The sequence below is a fragment of the Dothidotthia symphoricarpi genome, assembly GCF_010015815.1.
Source record: "Dothidotthia symphoricarpi CBS 119687 unplaced genomic scaffold P153scaffold_3, whole genome shotgun sequence".
Lineage (NCBI taxonomy): Eukaryota > Fungi > Ascomycota > Dothideomycetes > Pleosporales > Dothidotthiaceae > Dothidotthia > Dothidotthia symphoricarpi.
The window spans coordinates 255,112-269,484 of record NW_022985010.1 but is presented as its reverse complement, the minus strand read 5'-3'; the positions used below and the strand labels follow the sequence as shown (position 1 = coordinate 269,484).

Sequence of the window (14,373 nt, the reverse complement as noted above, 5' to 3'; positions counted from 1 at the left end):
AACTTAGAAAAGACCAACACTCTCAATTGTATAATGCCCTCAAATCTAAAGTCAAGTCGAAATTCAAGATTGGGTATACACGGGACTGTGCAGCAGTATGATCTGATTGGCCGCATCACGTGTACCACTCATATCAAAGTAGTAGGAAGTAGTGCTCGTTGTGTTCCCCACTACCTGATGTCCGGCTTTCAACGTGTTGTTCGATATCATCGTCTGTTTTTCACATTGTCGAGGTATTCAGTCAGGAACAACGACAACAGCAGGTTGTAAGGTGTTGCGTGGCTGACTGAAAAAGTCGAGGAAAGATAATCAAAGATTTGAACTACGCCTGATGGGGTATCTAAGTATGTAAAGAAGTAACCGTACTCCAGACAACGCCGATGTAACATAGAGTAGACCAAACTGGACCGATGTATGTGTGAATACTCCATGTCGAATAAGCCTTTCTGTTCTCACTCCATACAGTATCAATGCACACTAAACTGGCCTCGTAGCCTCACCAAACAACCCTGTCATGTCATAGGACTATTGGTAGAACAAAAGGTATGGAAGGTGGCAGTCTCGACAAGGCGTCAGGGAGAGAGACCAAGCGCCATCGTGACGAAATGGAGTTTGGGAGGACGATGTCAAGGGCAGTCCCTACGCTGGACTTGCTCATGCTACTATGGCATCAGCCCAGTTATGCCCATCAACACGGACACCATTTCTTCCATAGGATTCATCCTCATCAGAGTCGGAGTCCGTGTCAGAGCCGGTATCGAGGAGCGCGTATGGGTTTGCAACGGGCATAGGTTTCATTGAAGCTGCCATGGCAGGGGTACGAGGCTTCGAACTTGGTCGTGGCAGAGGTGCGGCACACTCATCCGGATACCAGTCGATGCGTATTCCCTTGTACACCGTGCGAGACATCATGCAGGTTCTAGCGAACAGTGCGTTATGAATCGAATTGGTGGAGATGTACGCATCACCATTCTTGAAATAGATATCGACGACGACCAGGTTGTGGATGTGATCTAGGTGGTCGCGGATCTCGTCCGCAGTGAGTTTCTCAGCAACTCCCCGTACTACAAGATTTCGAGAGGCTCCATTTGCGATCTTGTTTGAAACATGTTGTGGGACATGGAACTGACGTTCGTTCCAGGAAAACATGAGCTAGAGATGAATGCTTAGCAAGATTTGTATAGATATTCTCACAAAATACACCTACGCGTTTCATGTGTAGGTAAATATCGTTGCGCTTGGCATACGCCATGAACTCTGTGGCCCCTTCAACGAACGATACGGTAGCTGATCGGTCGTTACGAAGGAATATGTCCAATAGTCTTCCACCACGAACTATGCTAGCCAAGTCTTTGTGCGTGGTGCGCTCTGAGAGGTTAGTGATGAGAACGGTGCGCTGATCGTGAACTGGAACACCACGTTGTTTACGCTCCTGTTCATGATCCTCGTCATCTCTCAGGAAAGTGTCATCGGAGGACTCGGGCAGGCCGTAGCTGTGAGATCGATGGTCAGGACAAGGCTGATTTCTAGGTTGCAGGTCGTGTCTGGCAGCAGTGTTGTCCGAGACTGGCGAGGTGTCGTGGTAGTGCGGCGTACTCATGATGACTGGAACATGGTTTGGCCTGGCATATGCTTTCTCGGAGCTGTAGTCGTACTGTGGTGGCTCGTCGTTGGTGGCTCCGTTTTCGCCTGCTAACAGAGTCTCGAGCGTCTCGGTCGTCAATCCCCCGCGGAAAAGAGCATTTCTGAGCAGATTGTACTCTCGCGTGGCCTGCAGCAGATACTCGTGTTCTGCTTTGGAGACGGTTACGATGTCGGAGAGACTAGGACCAAGCTCAAATTCTCGTCCAGAGCTATGAAATTCGGCTCTGTCAGGCTGGTAAGCAAACACCTTTGGTCGCATCGTGCAAGAAAACAAGTCAAGTGTGCCCACCTTCGTAAGAGAGCCTCGAAGTAGGTTCTGCCTATGGTTACAGTGGCCATGGCGTGTATAGGGAAAGAGGCAGACGCTCTTTGCGACCTGCTTCAGGAGAACGTTTGATAAGGTCGAAGGCTGTCTAAGGGCGCTTGATCGATGGTCGATACTGGAAGGGCTAGCGCCGTCACGGACGCGGTTTCCCCAGATCTGCCCACCACCCCCTGCGATCTCCTCTACAGCCTGCAGTATCGACTTGTAGACGCCAGCAGCATGTGGACGACGTGTAATCATCACAGAAAAACACGTTCCCTAATTATGCGAACTTTTTGTCAGTGGCACGATCCAGTGTGGTACTTGCACCACCGATGTCGCGTTTCTGGAAGGATGCGCTAGTATGCGAGGGTATGATGACATTTCGAACTTTTGATACCTCGATGCATGGACCCCAACACACCTCGCTCAGAGCTCGCGAAGCAGTTCACCACCAACAATAGTGGCAGCTCTGGCTCGCTATTCGCGCAATTCAGCGAGAATCCCTTTTTTGCCGCCGTACGCTGGACATCTGTGCTGATTTGTCGGGTCGGTGGTGTGCTCACAGTTCCATAGGGCTTCGGTCTTGCAGCGCTTGGGGTTGCGGCGCGTACAGGCCAGAAAGGACTTCAGCATGGCGCTGCATTCGTACGGCGGCGCATGCTCGTCGACCTCGAGATAACGCGCCACGACGCTGCCTATCCGTGGCTCCTCCAATGGATGACCACCTACCACCGAACGCAGCAAACTAGCACACAGTCGGTTGCGCAAAGCGGCGTGCTCAACAGAGTGCTCAATCGCATCGACCCGCGCATGCATCACCTCCAGGTGCGGACATCAGCGCCCCAAGACGGACCTTCGCACGCTGCGCATTTCCACTTTGTCCCCGGGCCTGGCAGACACTTTCTACGTTACAGAAATGCCTTCATTCTCGTCGACAGACAGAGACAGCAGAATGCCCTTGAAATAAACGGTGGCGAGCCTTTCGAGACAATAAGTTTGACTACACTGTACTCCCATCGCAGTGTGTTCGAGGATATCTTTGCCGAAGCGCATAAACTCTACCAGCAATCACAGGAGGGAAAGACGATCATATACAACTCTATGGGCACGGCATGGCAACCTTTCGGAGAGCCCAAACGGAAGCGTCCCTTAGACTCGGTAGCACTCGAGCGTGGTGTGAAGGAGAGGATCGTCGAAGACATGGAGGCTTTCATCTCTTCGCGCACTTGGTATCTTGACCGTGGCATACCGTACAGAAGGGGTTATCTGCTCTACGGCCCTCCAGGGACGGGGAAGAGCTCCTTCATCCAAGCTCTGGCAGGGCATCTGGATTTCAATATCGCTATTCTGAACGTCAGCGAGCGAGGCCTCACAGACGACCGACTGAACCATCTGCTGACCAAAGTCCCGCGACGGACGTTAGTGCTACTAGAAGATGTGGATGTTGCGTTCATGAATCGAAAGACGCCTGGGCCAGATGGCTTTGCAAGCGCTTCCGTAACGTTTTCTGGGCTGTTGAATGCCCTTGACGGTGTAGCTAGTGCTGAAGAGCGTATCATCTTCTTGACAACGAACCACGTTGAAAGACTAGACGAGGCTCTCATCCGACCCGGTCGAGTGGACATGACTGTTCGTCTTGGGGAAGCAACCCAGTACCAGATCGAGCAGCTGTGGGACCGGTTTTACGCCGAATTCGATGCAGGCGGTCATGCGAAGCAGAGATTTTTGGCCAAGGTCAAAGAGTTGGGCCTCATCGACTCGGTGAGCACGGCAGCGCTACAGGGACTATTCCTCTACAACAAGGACGATGTCGAAGGCGCCATTAGTATGGTAGAGGGCCTCACCGCTGGTCACAAACGGCTGGAGGGTCATGTGGGCATAGCTGGGCATGTGGACGTTAAATGATCGGGCTCTGGTAGAGATGACATCACTCCAAACAACCTTGAACATGTTTGCAAAAAGCAACAATGCGGTGTATATAAATTTTGTGTGCAGATGCAGCTGTCAACCAAGCATCCAAGGATCAAGGATCAAACGCCCCGAAAATATGTTTGTGATGCGCGGCGCGCCCGTACCGCCCGCTTAAACTCTGCCCAATTGTCGTCGTCACCCTCCCTGAACCCCCCCACACAGGTCCAGATCTAGCCGCCTACAATCCCACGTTTCTGACTGATTATCTGATCATCTGATTAATACCCGGCATTGCACGACGCACTTGAACCTTTTCGGTGTCGTTTCCCGAGCCCTTGCATGCGTGTGGTTGTCTGGTGGCCACGCCATCATATTTACTTATGGAGCTGGACGTCGCGTGCAAGTTAGGGTCTTCTGTGACTTCTTCGCCTGACACGCTATATACAGGTGACGCCAACGTGGAGGCCTATTCGTCCTCAGGCAGCCACGAATTCGAGTTGCAGGTCCTTCCAGGAGCAGCAAGGAACATAGCCACAGCCGAAACAAGGCCTCATGACGTCCGCGACTCTCCTGGCTTTTCCACAGAGAGTCCTTCTCCGTCCATCAAGAACGCGATGTCTCGCGTCCCGCTCCTTATGCGATCGTCTCCGGCGCAGGGCACAGGTAAGCCAAGGAACGCGCTCGTAAACTCAGTTAGGGTCCCTCTCAGGCTGCTTGATGAAGTCTGAAGCAGTGCGCACTAGATCAGATATATCGAGGCACCTTGCAGTATTTTGAGGGTCCGAACTGATCGTATATTTAGGATCCTATGGCGGCTTACCGATGCTCTCTCCTTCCGACGAGTCTGACGAGCATCATGTGATCAACATCTCACATCGTGGAAAGAAGCAGGGGAAGAGTCGACTTGCGAATGCGCAATCACGGACGTCCCTGAACCACAAGTTTGATGAACCGATACACAGTGAATCGCTACGAAGAAGGGACGAGAATCGTAGCAGCCAGACGCTCGACGAAAATTACGGAGGTCAAGAAGGAACCCATTTCGAGGCCCGATTTAACGCGAGCGGTTTGGATCCTTCCATAGCTGGCGCAGCGTCCGTCCTTGATGCAAATGGGACATCGTCGGACTGTACCGATGCCGATGAGGACGAGATTTCTGACGACGATGATTTGCACGACGTGAAGGGTAATCCTTTAGACAACTCCCCCTACGCCCAAGTCAGGGCTTCCGTCGCTGCTACGGACGACATCTCGCTGTCGATTGATACCCCACGCATGTGGTTCCTGTCGATATTGTTTGCTATTGCCGGTTCTTCAACCAACCTATTTTTTTCCCTACGATACCCTAGCGTTAGCCTTACTCCTATTATTGCTCTTTTACTTGTCCATCCTCTTGGTCTCTTCTGGGACCGACTCCTCAAACGACCAGACGACCCCGAACAACTCTTCATAGACGGATACCTACAAAAGTCCGTTCACACCTCACAAACATCCCATCAAAAAGCTTCATGGGCACGCCGACTCCGGCTTTGGCTTGCCCAAGGATCTTGGAACGCAAAGGAGCATTGCTGCGTTTATGTCAGCAGCAACGTATCTTTTGGATTTGCCTTTGCGACTGATGTTAGTACATCGTTCCCAGCCCATGTCGTACGAGACTAACCTGGAGACAGGTCATCGTTGAACAAGTCAAGTTCTATCATCAGGATCTTGGTATACTCTACCAGGTATTGCTTATCCTCTCTACACAAATCTTAGGATACTCACTAGCTGGTCTCACACGACGCTACCTTGTCCGGCCCAGCGGCATGATATGGCCAAGCACGTTGGTATCCACGGCCATGTTTACCGCACTGCATAAGGAAGAAAACAAGCCCGCTGATGGCTGGACTATCGCACCCCGCAAATTCTTCGTGCGCGTCTTCTCAGGCTCAGTCGCGTTCTACTTCCTACCCGGTCTTCTCTTCCCGGCATTGAGTTACTTCAGCGTTGTTACCTGGTTTGCGCCTAAGAATGTTGTAGTCGCCAATCTCGTGCGTAATTTCCTCCAGACTATTACAAATTTTATGCTAATTTCTCGTAGTTTGGAATTGCATCGGGTCTTGGATTGTTTCCGGTGACTTTCGACTGGGCGCAAATCGCGTACATTGGATCTCCGCTTGTCACGCCCTTTTGGGCTGCCCTTAACATCCTGGGCGGTCTCGTGGTTGTTATGTGGATTATGGCGCCACTCATGTGTATGTACCTTGTAACATTGCATATGCACGACATACTCACATGTTGCAGATTATGCCAACGTCATGTACTCCTCATACATGCCAATTCTGTCGGCTGCCGTATGGGACAACAGGGGAAAGCCGTACGATGTCAGCAAGATATTGACAAAGGACTTTGTCTTCGATGAGGCGGCGTATAATGAGTATAGTCGGGTGTTTCTTCCGATCACCTACGTACTCAGTTATGCGCTACAATTTGCGGCTTTGACGGCGCTGCTTTCACACACAGGATTGTGGCACGGAAAGGATATTTGGAGGCAATGGCGAAGCTCTTGGGCCGAGATTCGCAAGACATCGTCACCCGACTACGAGCCTTTGGCAACCAATCTCAATGGCAACAGACGCGCCGCATCGCCCACCCTGCACCGGATCCGAAGCAGTACAACGTCAGAGCCGGAGATGGAAGATCTACTGACCGCAGAAGATGTGCACAACCGACTCATGCGCAAATACGAGGATGTGCCGATAGCATGGTACGTATTGACAGGCGTTAGCATGGCCGCCGTCGGCATGTTCGTAGTCGAGTACTACCCAGTTCATCTACCCTGGTACGGTCTCTTGCTAGCACTCGGAATCGGCGCGGTGCTGTTCATCCCGATCGGTATCGTAATGGCCATCACGAACCAGCAGAGCAGCATCTACCTCATCTGCCAACTCATCTGCGGCGTCCTCTTCCCCGGCCGCCCCGTCGCAAACATGGTCTTCACAACCTTCGGATACATTTCATCCACCCAAGGTCTCAAATTCGCCTCCGACCTCAAGCTGGGCCACTACATGAAAATCCCACCCAAGATCCTCTTCAAGCTCCAGCTCTCCGTCACCGTCATCTCCAGCCTCACCCAAATCGGCGTACTAAACTGGATGCTCAACTTCATCCCCGGCATCTGCACGCCCCAAGCCATCAACGGCTTCAACTGCCCCATCGCCCGCGTCCACTTCAACGGCAGCATCCTCTGGGGCGTCGTCGGCCCCGCGCGCTTCTTCGGCCCCGGCGCGCTCTACCGCCCGCTCATCTGGGCCTTCCTGCTCGGCGCCATCGCCCCCGTCATCCTCTGGTACTTTGCGCGCAACAACCGCAAATCCATCCTGCGCAAAGTCAACCTCGCCGTCGTCTTCGGCAGCCTGAGCTGGATCCCGCCCGCCACGGGCCTCAACTTCTCCGTCTGGGCTATCGTGTGCTACGTCTTCAACTACGAGATCAAAAATCGTAGAAAAGACTGGTGGCGCAAGTATAATATGATGCTGAGCGCGGCGCTGGATTCGGGGCTCGCGTTTGGCGTCGTGGTTATCTTCTTTGGTATTGTGTTTCCGGGCTGGATGAGCGGGTTTAAGTGGTGGGGTACGGAGGTGTATAAACAGGTATGTCGTTGCGATGAGATGGGTGGTCTTGTTGTGTGGTTTGTGCTAATTCTGCGTAGGGATGTGACTGGCAGGCGTGCTCGTATAAGACTGTCCCCAACGGAGAGACTTTCGGCCCGAGTGAATGGTAGATTTTTCTTTTTCGTGTTGGACGCTTTTGCATAGGTATGAGATGATGGCGTTTCTTGGTCGGCTTTGCATGTGCATGTGCGTGTGCGTAACGGAAGGAAAGGGGGGCTTGGATACACCACCGCATAGGCGTTCAGGTGCATATGCTTTTTCCTACGCGCTGTTGAATAAGACGGTGAATCTGTTGGATACGATACTACTACCTTGTTTTATCAGAACTCAATATTAGACTTCTTCTTCCCAGTGCTTGATGGGTGTGTCGTAACGGCTGTTTCCTTCCCATATGTACGCACCTGCACTCACTCTAGCACATTTGCGTATCGTTGTAAAAAGGCACGCAGACTGAGTTTGCAATGCATGATGAACGATGGAGAAGAGGGTTTTATTGGGATTGTGGTGTATGTATGTGATAGTACAGTACGATGTTCTTCCCTTTGCGCTCTTCTACGCGTACTGAGTAGATTGAGTGCATGTGCGTTGATTGTTCTCTATGGGTCGTGTCGGCTGCATACATAATACATGGTTATGATGGAAGGGAAATGTGAGGGGAGGGTATTCTCAGCCTTACGGAAGACTATCTACTTGGTTTCGCTCTGCGATACATGTAATCCCACCGCCTTATATCCCCCCTTTGACCTGCAACAAGTTTCGACGTCTCATATTCCCGCCCAACACACTCTTCACAGCCAGATCTTACACCCCATCCTTCCCCCCACCGCCCACAGGCCCCCCCTCACTCTTCCCCCCCTGCCCCTCCTCAACAACCTGATCAAACAACCCGCCCTCAGTCTGCACGCCCCTCCCCACCGCGCTCAAAATCCTCCACGCACGACGAAAATCATCCCGAATCGCCACAATCCCGCGATGCGTAACCGTCCTGGCAACATTATGATCGACCTCAAACGGGTCCTCAATCGCAAACAAATACCGATTCGTAACCTTCTTCTCCGCAGTGAGAATCGTCTTGGCACTAACCCAATCTTTGCTCTGCTTCGTGACGATACCGCCCGGGGACCGCAGCGAGAGCACTTCGCTCGTCCAGTAGAACTGCGGCGGGCGGGGGCCCGGGTGTCCGTAGCTAGATACCGAGGCGTAGTACTGGAAGAAGCCGCGCAGCAGGGCGCCGATGGTCTGCGTGTTGTGTGTCAGCTGGCCGGATTGCGCGGCGCGGCTGATGGCGTGCTCGTCGCGCCAGAAGCGGACTGTGTAGGCGCCGACGCGGGGGTCGTTGTCAGTATCTGTTGACGGGGGCACGACGTGTTGTAGGTTCGGGCAGACGGGGGGCTGGGCGACGTTGACGAGGTAGTGCAGTACCATTAGGACCCAGCCGTAGGAGGATAGGGTGCCGGAGTAGGAGCTGTTGATTTTGCGCGTTTTGGCCCAGGATTTTACGAATAGGACGATGGGTTGCACGCGCGGGTCGCAGAGCGAGTAGCAGCGGAGGAGGTGGGTGTTGTGGATTCCTAGTGGGTTCTCGAAGTTGATGTCGCATTGGATGCCGACGCCTGTCTTGGGGAAGTCGAGGGGGCCGAGGACTTTCTCGCGTGCCCAGTGTTTCTCGGAGCGTTGGTTGTGGTCTTTAGTAGCTGTGCTGTTGGTTCCATTGTTGTTGGTCTCGTTTGGTTTCGGGGTCAAGTCTTGAGGGCTTGCGTCGGTCTGCAAGGTGGGTTTCGAGGTTGATTCTCCAGGACTTCCAATGCTAGTGTTGGAAGTATCTGTACCGACCCCTGAGCCATCGGCCTGTTGCTTCACTTCCGCGGCCTTCTCTCCGCCTACTTCAGCCTGCGGTTTGGCCTGTTGCGAGGGTTCCTGCACGGGAAGCTGTCCAGGATACTGTTCCTCCACAGGAAGCTCATCCCACTTGTTCCGTTCTTCCAGGAGGGCGGCATACAGTTCCTCCATAGGATGTTGGCAAACCTTGAGAATAGGTACTCGTGTCCTTGTGAGCAAGCGGCCGCCCATCTTCGCATCCAACACTGCTCGTTCGAGGAGGCGCGGAATGTCACGATCTGCTCCAACCTGATCCACTCTGGCGGGATCTTTCCATCCGGATACAACCGCAAGATCCATGTCCGAACCAGGCATACCAAATCCTGAAGCCAGACTGCCAAAGCTGACTAGTGAGATGGTCGCCGTGTCTTCGGAGTAGATCCCGGCAAAGGCTTGCTGCAGGAGTGCTTCTAGGTGCTTCCTGAACGCTTCCTTCTCATCATGCTCAGACACTGTCATTTCAACCTTGGGGATCTCTTGCGCCGCCAGATGATCCAGATGCTCTACCTGCATCATTGGGTTTTCTCTTTGTTGATTCATGTGTGGTCGCTGTGAGTATGGTGCAAATGAGCGTGGATAATGTTGGCTTCCTGAATTTGGTTGCCCTTGACCTTGCATGTTTGCATCACCGAAAGGCCTTTGGAGGATCCTTGGAGGTCGCCCACCAGCTGCTGCAGGTGAGTCGGAAGGAGACCCCGAGTTGTAGTTTTGTGCTTGTCGAGGCGGCCTTGGAGCATACTGTCTATTTGTATGTGCTGTGGAACCGTTCTGTGATGGGCCAGGTCCAGGCTGATCATTGGAAGTCATCTGAGCCCGACGAGAGCGGGCATCTGGGTGATTGTTGAAGTTTGCTCTTCCCCCTCGTGTGGCTGGAGGAGCTGTTCCAGGTCCGTTAAAGTTTTGGCCTGGATTGTGACCAGGGTGAGTGTCGTGACCTCTATTGGAGCCGCGAGAGAAGCCTCCACGCCCACGTCCGCGACCTCGTTGGGTCTGTGATGAATGAGACTCTTGGTTAGTTTGACCAGTGGCGATTGTGACGTTGCCGAGTATCATGTTCCGCAGCTGCCCCTCCAACCCGCTGGTTTGCGATGCTCCATTCTGCTCCATGATGCTGGAGTGAATGGTACCAAAAGTGAAGTGTCGATGAATACAAACCGGTGGTGACAGTGGCAGTGTATGTTGGGACGGTTGGAGAGTCGCGCACGCTCGCAGAAGGTAAGCTTGTTCGCAGCTTACAATATCTGCGACAAAGCGTAATTTCAGTCCAGACTGTTTGCTCGCGCAGGCTCGTGGATGGTCGTGATCTCGTGACAGTGTTTGGGGACCGGTCGAACAGATGGTCGCAAATTCCGACGAACAAACAGGAACAAAGACACTACCTCTGGCGTGTTTGCAAAAAGTCACAGCTCGCTATGGAGAGTCGGTGGAAGTTGTGGTACAGCTTCGAGTGGGTGGGTTGGTTGGGTGCTGGACTCGTCATAAGCTATCGGCCAATCAGCAGTGCCTAACTCTGGAACAATGCATTCCGACAGTGTCTCTCAACCCTGGAAAACGTTGGGATTTCTTCGGGAGGGTGGATCTTTATGAGTAAAACCCGGTTGCAGTCATCAAATCAGTACAGTACCAAGGTAGTTTATGGCTGCCTGGACCTGAACCATGGCTCTCTCCCCGCCCTAGCATGAACAATTCCCAGTCAGCAAATGAAAAGTGCATCACTTGAGACGAAGGCTTTTCCACAGGGTCTGTGGTATCATATAAAGGACTGCGGTTTCGCATATCTCACGAGTGGTGGTTTTGGAAGCTCCATAAGGCGTTGCCGATCAACGCGCTAGTGACGACAGTCCCAAAGCAATCGCTGTTGCTCGTTGGTCTTCAGTGCACAACGCCCTCAACGGCCTTGCTGTTGCCTTCCACTCGCTCACTCTCTCCACGCTCTCTCCCACTCTGCTCCCCATCTCCTCTGCGTCTTGTTTAGTGTTATCGACTGCATTCTTTAATCATGAACGGAAACCCGGCTGCGAGGCCCGTCGCGCCCGCAGCTGCAAATGGCCAGCAGCCTCCCGTCCGCCGCCGTCGCCCGCCTCCACAGTCAGCGGCCCTGCGCCCTCCTCGACGGCCGCTCAAGAACATCACCCGCCCGCTGGTGTCGCTGACGCAGATGAACGAGAACAAGAACGCGCCGGGCCTGGTCAACGCCGACGGCACAAAGACGACGGACGCGCTGCGACAGGAGTTCCTCCAGCAGGGCGCCACGTCGTTTCCGCTGATCGTCACGCGACGCGACCTCAAAGAGCTGCGGCACCACGTCATGCGCCTGCAGAGCAAGACCAGGCTCGACATCCAGAACCCAGACCACTTCACCGGCCCCATCCGCCTCCATCGTCGCGACCCGCGCGCCCCGCCCAGCGGAGCAGGCACCCACTTCGAGGAGGAGGACACAAAGGAGGACATTGAAGAGATCAAGGAGCGCGAGCGCATCGAGCAGGCCAAGGAAGAGCGCCGCAAGGTTCGCGAGGAGAACCAGGCCAAGATTGCGCCCACGGGCAAGACAAAGCCCCAAGCATTCCAGAAGAAGACGGAGCAGAAGTACCGCCCCGACGACACCCCCGAGGCCAGGAAGCGCCAGCTGTTGCGGTATGAGGAAACGCTGCCCTGGCATCTCGAGGACTTTGAGAACAAGCAGACATGGGTTGGCACATACGAGTCGGAGCTGTCCGAGGCACATATTATGCTCACGCAGAATCCCAACGATCCACACGGCGCCATCCAACTGGCGCCCATGGAGCGCTGGTACAGATTCAGTGTCAAGGGCAAAGTCAAGTCCGTGGGCGATGATGTAGACAAGGTCATGTACAAGGTCGAGAACGTGCCCTCTTTCCTCAGCCGTATTGAGAAGCGCGCGGAGAAGAGGCAAATGGAGGAAGAACAGTCACGATCGCGCTATGGAATGAGCACACGGGTTGGTGGTGGAGCCGACGACGAGGGCAGAATTCGAAGGTCGCGCAACGACGACGATGTCCATGTCAAGCGCGAGGCAGACGCCGACGACATCGACTTCAACCTCGACGAAGACTTTGCTGACGACGAAGAGGGGCTGAACGGTCTATTTGAGGGCGAAGAGCAAGATGTCAAGGAAGCAACCGAGAAGCTCAAGCGCGATCAACTCCAAGCCGCTCTGTGGGAACGACCTGACGAGGAGAAGATTCGCCAGCAAGAAGAGCGAGACCGCAAGGACAAGGAGGATGGCAAGTCTCAGGAGAAGTTTCTGACGAAGAAGCTGTTGAAGCATGAGAAGCGATACGACGAGTTTGGCGACAGTGATCGTGAGAATCCATATCTGTCGTCCAGCGAATCCGAGTCCGAGTCGGACGAAGAGAAGGAGAAGGAGCAGAAGCGCAAGGAGGAAGAGAAGAAGGCCGCCGAAAAGGACAAGACCACTACGGAAGCAGGCCCCTCAGGCACCTCTGGAGCATCGACCAAGGGGACCAACACACCGAAAGGCTCCAGCACACCAAAAGCCTCCAACTCCCGTTCCAGCACCCCAAAGCCCCTCACCATCCTCCCAGGCGACCAGAAATCAAAGAGCAAGAAGCGTCCCGGGTCAGACATCGAGAGCGGCAACGAGTCGTCCCGGAAAAAGAAGAAGAAGGACAAACACGCTTCTTCCAAGCCCTCCAGCCCTGCCGCCAGCTCGGCGCCCACCCCAGAAAAAGTCCTGCCCACAGCCAAAGAAATCTACGAAGCCCTGCCGCCCCAGGGCATGACCATCCAGGGCCTCATCGCACAGTTCAAGTCCCGCGTCGACAAGGTCCACACACAGACGTTTATTAGACTCGTGAAAGCCGTGTCCAGCTTCGACAAGGCAAAGTCCTGGTTGACGCCCCTGCCGCAGATGCCGTCCGAGGAGCTTATCAATGCGCGATTGGGTCACTAGCAGTTTGGCTCTCTCAGCAGGAGTATCAAGGGGCTCGGGCTTCCTTGGGCAGGCTACAAATTGTCGGATCGCGGCGAGTGAGGGTTTGGTGCGTGGGTGGGGATTTCTAGCTTCCTAGGCGCTGTTTTTGTAGGAGCGTGTACAGTAGAGTAGTAATTAGACCGCGAAATTCACAAAAAAATCAGCGAAGATCTCGCACTGTGGGATTCGATGGTGTTGGTTTCGAGGGTTCTTGGCTTGTGTATACTAACTGCTAAGCATCTGACGGCAACACAACAAAACGAAAGCCTCGCGCTCACACATCTGGCGCCGAGCACGCTCACCCTTCGCCCTAGCGGCGGAACCAGATCGTCGGCCACAGCCGCAATCCAGGCCTGATTGGTGGTGATAACGGGTTTAACAACGTCGTCACTGTAATTCGGTTCGGCTCCTCTCGAATGCCGGAGTACGATAAGTGCAAAACCGAGTCCCGTCATGACAAAGTCCAGTCCTGCATGGCCGTTTTCCGTCTCTCCATGTCTATCTGTCTGTCCTTTGCATTCCGTCCCTGAACCATCCCGTCCTGTGTAAATGCAGGGAAAATCCACACACACACATACCCGCAATGCCACCCGTTGATACAAAACCCGGGGGGACAGACGAGCCACCCATCACCGTCTCAGAAACCCCAACATCACCACATTCCAAACCACCCTCACGAACCCGCAAACTCTACCGCCTCCTAACATGGACGCCCCCGAACTGCCGCTGGGACCCGTCCCACCCGCCCCAGTTCTCCATGAGCATGAACGTCCTCTTCGCCTTCGCCGCGGGCTTCACGGTCGCGAACTTGTACTACAGCCACCCGATCCTGAACATCCTCGCGCGCGACTTCGGCGTCGCGTATGAAGACGTGGCGCAGATTCCTACAGTGATGCAGGCGGGTTATGCGGCGGGGTTGCTGTTTTTGTGTCCGTTGGGGGATTTGTTGCCGCGGAGGCCGTTTGTGTGTGGGCTTGTGCTGTTTACGGCGACGATGTGGTGAGTTTTTTTTCTTTCTTTCTTTT

At 53.9% G+C, this 14,373-nt stretch overlaps 7 protein-coding genes across 7 annotated transcripts in view; 4 read left to right on the top strand and 3 right to left on the bottom strand.

The window, feature by feature from the left end:
- Window positions 1-654: 654 nt before the first annotated feature.
- Window positions 655-2,209, bottom strand: P153DRAFT_381626 (uncharacterized protein; the record flags this gene model as incomplete). The annotated part of the gene is made up of 2 exons (XM_033670056.1): window positions 655-1,152; window positions 1,208-2,209. 2 exons carry the CDS (start codon window positions 2,207-2,209, stop codon window positions 655-657), a joined length of 1,500 nt encoding a protein of 499 aa, XP_033527573.1.
- A 165-nt stretch (window positions 2,210-2,374) lies between these two features.
- On the top strand, window positions 2,375-3,924 carry P153DRAFT_307730 (26S protease regulatory subunit 8). Its single transcript, XM_033664673.1, has 2 exons — window positions 2,375-2,467; window positions 2,525-3,924. Exon 2 carries the CDS (start codon window positions 2,609-2,611, stop codon window positions 3,854-3,856), a length of 1,248 nt encoding a protein of 415 aa, XP_033527572.1. The 5' UTR covers window positions 2,375-2,467; window positions 2,525-2,608; the 3' UTR covers window positions 3,857-3,924.
- Window positions 3,925-4,684: 760 nt separating this feature from the next.
- On the top strand, window positions 4,685-7,625 carry P153DRAFT_282032 (OPT-domain-containing protein; the record flags this gene model as incomplete). The annotated part of the gene is made up of 5 exons (XM_033663169.1): window positions 4,685-5,482; window positions 5,533-5,892; window positions 5,943-6,096; window positions 6,146-7,494; window positions 7,554-7,625. 5 exons carry the CDS (start codon window positions 4,685-4,687, stop codon window positions 7,623-7,625), a joined length of 2,733 nt encoding a protein of 910 aa, XP_033527571.1.
- A 223-nt stretch (window positions 7,626-7,848) lies between these two features.
- Window positions 7,849-9,906, bottom strand: P153DRAFT_372854 (PAP/OAS1 substrate-binding domain-containing protein; the record flags this gene model as incomplete). The annotated part of the gene is made up of 2 exons (XM_033669426.1): window positions 7,849-7,898; window positions 8,361-9,906. The coding sequence occupies 2 exons, from the start codon at window positions 9,904-9,906 to the stop codon at window positions 7,849-7,851; spliced, it is 1,596 nt and encodes a 531-aa protein (XP_033527570.1).
- Window positions 9,907-11,007: 1,101 nt separating this feature from the next.
- P153DRAFT_363400 (Rap30/74 interaction domain-containing protein) lies at window positions 11,008-13,517 on the top strand. The gene has a single exon (XM_033667368.1). The coding sequence runs from the start codon at window positions 11,393-11,395 to the stop codon at window positions 13,325-13,327; it is 1,935 nt and encodes a 644-aa protein (XP_033527569.1). The 5' UTR covers window positions 11,008-11,392; the 3' UTR covers window positions 13,328-13,517.
- P153DRAFT_150865 (uncharacterized protein) lies at window positions 13,413-13,928 on the bottom strand. Its single transcript, XM_033662198.1, has one exon. It carries the CDS (start codon window positions 13,801-13,803, stop codon window positions 13,498-13,500), a length of 306 nt encoding a protein of 101 aa, XP_033527568.1. The 5' UTR covers window positions 13,804-13,928; the 3' UTR covers window positions 13,413-13,497.
- The window catches only part of P153DRAFT_331665 (MFS general substrate transporter), a gene marked incomplete at its 3' end in the record, with an annotated part of 1,980 nt that continues 1,195 nt past the window's right edge, over window positions 13,589-14,373 (top strand). The window contains exon 1 of the mRNA XM_033665476.1: window positions 13,589-14,344. Coding sequence (XP_033527567.1) covers window positions 13,932-14,344 — 413 coding nt within the window. The 5' untranslated portion in view covers window positions 13,589-13,931. The remainder of the gene's footprint in view (window positions 14,345-14,373) is intronic.

What these genes read in the sequence shown, in the direction of transcription:
- P153DRAFT_363400 (XM_033667368.1), top strand. Translation starts at nt 11,393, where the DNA reads ATGAACGGAAACCCGGCTGCGAGGCCCGTCGCGCCCGCAGCTGCAAAT.
- P153DRAFT_150865 (XM_033662198.1), bottom strand. Translation starts at nt 13,803, where the DNA reads ATGACGGGACTCGGTTTTGCACTTATCGTACTCCGGCATTCGAGAGGA.
- P153DRAFT_307730 (XM_033664673.1), top strand. Translation starts at nt 2,609, where the DNA reads ATGCTCGTCGACCTCGAGATAACGCGCCACGACGCTGCCTATCCGTGG.